This window comes from Pterocles gutturalis, unplaced genomic scaffold (genome assembly GCF_000699245.1).
Source record: "Pterocles gutturalis isolate BGI_N339 unplaced genomic scaffold, ASM69924v1 scaffold19855, whole genome shotgun sequence".
Taxonomy (NCBI): domain Eukaryota; kingdom Metazoa; phylum Chordata; class Aves; order Pterocliformes; family Pteroclidae; genus Pterocles; species Pterocles gutturalis.
In genome coordinates this window covers 1-6,035 of record NW_010138731.1, presented here as the reverse complement: position 1 = coordinate 6,035, position 6,035 = coordinate 1, and the positions used below count along the sequence as shown (strand labels likewise).

At 51.4% G+C, this 6,035-nt stretch overlaps 1 protein-coding gene across 1 annotated transcript in view; it reads right to left on the bottom strand.

The window, feature by feature from the left end:
- OTUD7B (OTU deubiquitinase 7B) overlaps positions 1-4,581 on the bottom strand; it is a gene marked incomplete at its 5' end in the record, with an annotated part of 9,182 nt that extends 4,601 nt beyond the window's left edge. Inside the window, 5 exon segments of the mRNA XM_010083124.1 lie at positions 196-345; positions 779-906; positions 1,434-1,546; positions 3,524-3,651; positions 4,480-4,581. Coding sequence (XP_010081426.1) covers positions 196-345; positions 779-906; positions 1,434-1,546; positions 3,524-3,651; positions 4,480-4,581 — 621 coding nt within the window.
- Between the last annotated feature and the right edge of the window lie 1,454 nt (positions 4,582-6,035).

Here is a 6,035-nt window from a genome sequence, read left to right as displayed (position 1 = left end):
GGGGGGGTCACCAGAGCGGAGCAGAGGGGGACAATCCCCTCCCTCGCCTGCTGCTCACGCTGCTGGGGATGCCCCCAGGACACGGGGGGTTTCTGGGCCGGGTCACGTTCAGCTTCTCACCCCCAGCACCCCCAAGTCCTTCTCCCCAGGGCTGCTCTCGATGCTGCATTGACACAAATCTCCTTTATCACCCACCTTGTTCTTTCACGGGTTCCTTCTGCTCCATAGATACCAGGGCAGAAAAATGGGCTTGGTCGTAAGCCAGTACCAACGGAGAACGATGGCATTTGTTGGCTGGGACTTCCAGGGGAAGGTAGATCCCTCCAAAGGGAATAGGAGCAAAGGCTGGAAAGAAATCAGGGCGGTAAGTTTTCATAATAGGTTACAGAGTTCAGAGCTGCTGATACTAAACCCGCTCCAGAACAAGCTGTTTGCTTTATTCAAAGTTTCACCTGCAATTATCTGTGAGCTCAAGGGACGCTAAAAAAAAAACCCCCACACCCCAAAAATAGCCATCTGTTTCACATCGGGAGGAGCACAGTTGCAAAATGAACCTGTATTTTCTATAAAAAAACCTCTTCTTCACTCCTCCACAAGACAACTTCAAACTTGCACAGAGAATGATGGTAACTGCTCAATGTTTCTGCCAGGAAATTAAATCTGCTCGTGGAAAACACTACAAGCAGGGAGGGGAATTTCCCATCTTTACACACACGTGGAGGCAAAAGAAATGCACAGTCTGAGCGTGCACGAGTCCCAAAGAGAGAGCAGCTCTCACCTTCTCCCCCCGAGTCCCGCAGCATCGTGTCTGCCACCACCACTATGGGTCTCTTCAACACGTGGGCGAGGACGAAAACGTGAAACTCCTCCAGGCTCTCGTACACCGGCTCTTCAGAGCTTTCAACACTTCGGGAAGTAAGAAAGAAATTAATTTTCACCCCTTGAGTATTTAATCATTGCTTTTAAAAACAGGATGAGGTCTTTACAGGCAGCCACATAGAGGCAGATCGTATTAATTTCAGATTTTTAGATGTAGATCCCCCCCCCAAAAAATGTCCTATTTTAAGACCAGGGTGGTATCCAGGGAATCCGACACTGGCACTTCTGGGAGACTCTTATCTAAAGAGCCTCGAAGCGGTGTTTGTCTGGGACGGCTGCGGCAACAAAGTGCCCTTGAACTACAGCGTGAGCACCGCAGGAATTACAGAATCATCGAATCCCCGAAGGGTTTGGGTTGGAAAGGACCTTAAAGATCATCAAATTCCAACCCCCCTGCCATGGGCAGGGACAATTCTCAGCTTTTCTTTATGAGTCTCATTTTAGAGCCATCAGCCATGAGAAAAGAGGAGTTTTCCGTTCAATCTATGCGTTACCCCAGAAAAAAGGGGTCGTGCAGCATTTGAATCATTTCCCGTGGTGTTTGACGGACCTACCCTCCGCAGCCGGCGCCGTTGGTGCCGTAGTGCACGCGAGGCTCGCTGGATGCCAGCTTGATCAGCTCGTTCCACTCCTTCTGCCACTCCTCTTCGGTGTAAACGAGACCAGACTGCAAAACAACAAAGAAAAAAAAACCCCCAAATCTTCAGAGTAAACCTTTGCCAACCTCCGCAGTGCCGTTCTATACACGCAGCCACAACTTTTCTCTATGGAATATGCAAAACCAATATATTATGGAAAAAAGTGCCCGTTTCCACATCAGCGTTCCCAAGCCAGCGGGGGAGAGAATGAGTTTGCCTTTTCGTAGGGTGGAAGTAAAGATTTCAGCCCATGGAAGGAGAGGAAACCTTTACTACTACACTAATCCTCCCAGTATGAAAGATGACGTAACCTATTGCCGAGAGCGGGGCGGTCAATGGGACCTGTCAAACCACAGAATTTCTTTTCACCCAAGAAACAACGCAAGACACCCCTAAATACTCAATTCAGGGCTTGCTTTGGTGTTTCAAACCCACATTTTGCTCCCGTTTCCTTACGCTGGGATTGCAAAACGCCCCATTCTGCAACGGCACCACGTGCAACGGGAGATATCGCGGTCCCAAAGCGTGCTCACCGAGGGGACGCCCCGGCGGGGCACAGCCCTTTCCTCCAAACCCTGCGACGCTCCCAAGCCACCCGCAGTCCCGCAGCCTCGGAATTTGTTGCTTTCCCACTTTCCGAAGCCTCCATCGAGCGCTAGATTCAGGCGTGACCCCTTTCCTCCCCAACCCGGGAGCTTTCCAAACCGCTTCCAACGCAACCCCAAAGCTGGGAGAAGCCAAACTCATCGCGAGGAAGGGGAGAAATACCTTAAAACCACGAGACCGCGCGAAAAGCTAAGCTCGAGCCGGCTGGATTGAAGGTCAGAAGCTGAGAAAGGCCACGGGAAGGGCAGGCAGCCCTCCTCCTTTCCCCGGCTCCGTAATCGGAGCTCCAGCATCCAAACACAACATCCTAAATCCTCCCAGCTGCCAAAAAAAACTCCCAGTCCTGCACCAGGAGGAACCGGCGGCACGTTCAGCTCTCTGCTGGTTCGGTACGGTGCTCATTAAGTTTCTCCGCTCCTGGTTATGCGTCAACAGAAATTCTTTCATGGCTGATCTAAAGCTTGGGAAGGAAGGCACGCTGCACCCAGAGCAGGTTGTGAAACCCAGAGCAGCATCCACCCCCCTGGGCTGCTTCTTTCAGAGCTTATTTGGAGAGGAGGAGCTCGCAGTCCTCCACTTCCAGCCAGCTGCCCAAGCGGTACCTGCAATTCCCGCACCGTCGCACCACCTACGTCCCACATCTACTGCCGAGATCCTTCGTGCCGTGGACTATGACCAGGGCGTGACACCAGCACCCTGAGTATTTTCGAATCCTTTTAAGATCCACAAGCCACAGTCCTTTGCTGGCGGCTAATCCTGGAGCACGCAGTTCAGAGAGATGCTTTTAACAGCAGGAAAATCTCCCATTATTTATTAACTACCCTGCTTCTAACAGGGAAATACTTTTTTTTTTTTTTTAAACTGACAAGATAGGAATCTTCGTGCCCTTCCAAAAATAAAAAGGAAGCTGCAGAGTAAACAACACCCTTCACCTGTTCACAAACACACCGGCGCAGAGGGTGTGACGTTCCGCCGTGACAAAGTCGTGTCCCCGCTTTCGTGGGGCTCCGCGTCACGGCTTTGAAAAGCCTTTAACGCGGCAAGCTCACCAAGTTCCTTTTTTTGGTGGAGGAGTTTGCTCCACCCTTTGGCTGGGATAAAGATCATCGCCGGAGATAAAGATCATCCTGCTGGATCTGCGACGCCCGGAGGTGGAATTTGTTTTCCCATCAATATTGGGCGGAACACTGTCCTAATAAAGAATTTTTTCCTCCCTTGCAATAAAGAGAATTTTGCTGTAGATGAGATGGAAGGATACGTCTCATCGTGGCACAGCCAGGTACCACCAGCCAGCGAGTTGCCCAAAATTCCAGACAGGCTCGATCACCCCCCAGCCCCTTGGGATATTTTATCGGGATTTTCCCCTCCGTAAGGAGGACGGCGTTGGGTCCGGTTCCTACCTCCTTGTTCTGCTGCGTTTGCTGCCAGCGCCACCTCCGCTTCAGGGCTTCCCTTTCCACGCCTTTGTCCATCAAGGTGTAAAGGGATTTGCGAAGCATGAGATCTCGGTCGTGGAAACCCCACATCCCTGCACGGGGAGGGAAAAAGAAAGAGCAGCAGAGGATTAGCAGGAGCCAGCGTCGCACGGTCGACGCGCTGAGCTCCTACAACCTGCCACTGACCAGGGGAAGCGGGTAAATTGGGAAACAGAAGCAGAGAAATGCAAGTTTTTAATTTAAACAATAAAATTCCTGGTTCAAAGCCTGCATTTTCCAGCTGCGGCGAGTTTTCATGGGATGCTGCTGCTTCTGCTTTCAGCTCGAAAGCATCGTGCAGATGCAACAAAATATTTGTTTGGAAAAATCACCCGCTCCTCGACATCAACATCTGATGGGAAAATGAGACTGGGCTAAACACAACTGTGGTTTCACCGCGTCCGAAACGAAGGAAATGCCCAACCCTGCCGCTCTAGAACTCTGGAAACCCCACAAATTGACTCCAGCCACACTTGGCAAAACAAAATCCAATCTGGGCTCTTGAAACTCCAAGAGGAGGGAAGGGGTGGCTCCGTTATTTCACATTTCCTTCAGAAATACGGGGAAACTTGCCAAATGGGTGCGGAGAAGTATCTGAGAAGTACAGAAGCTATTGGCAGCCTGGTTCCTTCAGCCCGGTCCTCTCGGGCATCACACCTACGGCTGCGGTGGGCGGGATGAGCGGCAGCATCCCCGTTTCCCGCGGGAACGGATGGGAAATGGTCCTGTCCCCAAAGGCTGGCCCTGGGCTCTCCTCCCAGCGCAGCCGCTTCCCCAGTATGAGCTGGAGAAGGGAGGTGGCATCGGCACGACGCACGTTACCGGGTCTGAAGCGACCCGGTTTGTTATTTTGCCAGCAGGGAATCGGGTCGGGCTCTTACCCAGGGAGGCGGCGTGCAGCAGGCAGTTCCCGTCGCCGGTGGTGGCCAGGGGAAGCAGGCGCTGGCAGGCGGGGTCCACGGTCGGCCACCAGTTCAGACGACCTGGGGGAATATTTCAGAGCGTGAAAACTGGGCGCATTACGCAGCACGGGTTTGGTGCGTCCATCCCATTAAAAAACGCCGATGAGGATGGAAACCTGCTTCATCTCCAGGGGGAAGAGCCAAAAAGACGAGCAGTTAGAGACCCATCCCGCAGCTGGAGGAAGGAAGGAGTCGAGATGGTGATAAAGCGAAAAAACAAAGAGACTGGAGTTGTAAAACTTCATGGGGATGCAGGGAAACAGCCAGGCTGAACTTCAGGGCACATAAATTTGAATTAATTAGAAACAGGAGCCAGCCAGGACTTTAACCCTGGCCAGCGCTCTCCCCCTGTCCATTTTTCCCCCCACCCTGCTCATTTCAAAACCCCCCCAAGGCTGAGAACCCCTCCCGAGGCGCCTGTCACAAACGCTGCCCACCAACTTCCCCTCTGAATTTCTCGTCATTTCTTCGTGTCACCAAATCACTCCTATTTAAAGCACCTCACGCTGGTGATTTTTAACCCGCTCGCTGGTTTGGGTACAATTCTGGGGGATTTTTGCTGATCCCGGCGGCTTTACGGATAAAAACGCAAATGGATGTAAAAACAGCAGCTTTTTGGGAATATAAGGTGCTTGTAGCAATTCTAAAAATAGAAGCTTGGAAAAAAACGACCGTACGTGCTGCCGTCGAGCGCGGCACGACTGGAGGTTAAACATTTATCAAGGAGTTGGGCTGAGTTAGGACTTTGAACCAGCCTGTACCTCCCTCTGCTCCGCTCTCCAAAACCTGCCGCTGCCTCCTCCCTTGGCTGTGGTTTTTTTTTTTTCCGGTAGCGGGTCCCGTGCAGCAAGGCAGGGTTTTGACTGGTGGATGCTGTTCAGGTTTCCACCAAGTTGCATTTAAATTGGTCTTGAAGAAACCCAACCCTTTTCCCAGGATTTTTAAGGAACCTTTCCCTGCTCCTGAGCACGGGAGCCTGGTTCTCAAACCCAGGATTTCTTGAAATTGTTTGCACGACCTCAGCTGTAGATGAGCTAAATACAGAAAAATCGATTTTAAACACAGGAAAACATCCTAACACAGGGCTAACTGCAACGCCAGGCGGGTAATTTCTTTTCTCAGCATGGGGAAAGGAACCCGTCGGAGTTGAAAAGTGTTTTTAATACACAGCCTGAGGACAATAGCTCTGCTCGGAAAAGCCGGCTATTTTTTCACTCCGTATAGCTCCTGGCACGGTGAAGTCGCAAGCTTCGCAAGCTTCAGCCAAGTGGCACGGAGCCAGAGGAGCGAATCGAGCAGCAAAACAGCGTCTGAGAAAAGCTCACCAAAACGTACCGCTACCGGAGGCGGCGCCGGGGTTGTTTTTATTCTCCACTTCATTTATTAGATATATATTTTATTCTCTACTTTTTTAAAATTTTTATTCTCCTGGAGGATTTGCTGCTCAAGAGATGATGACTTCTGAAGCACCGACC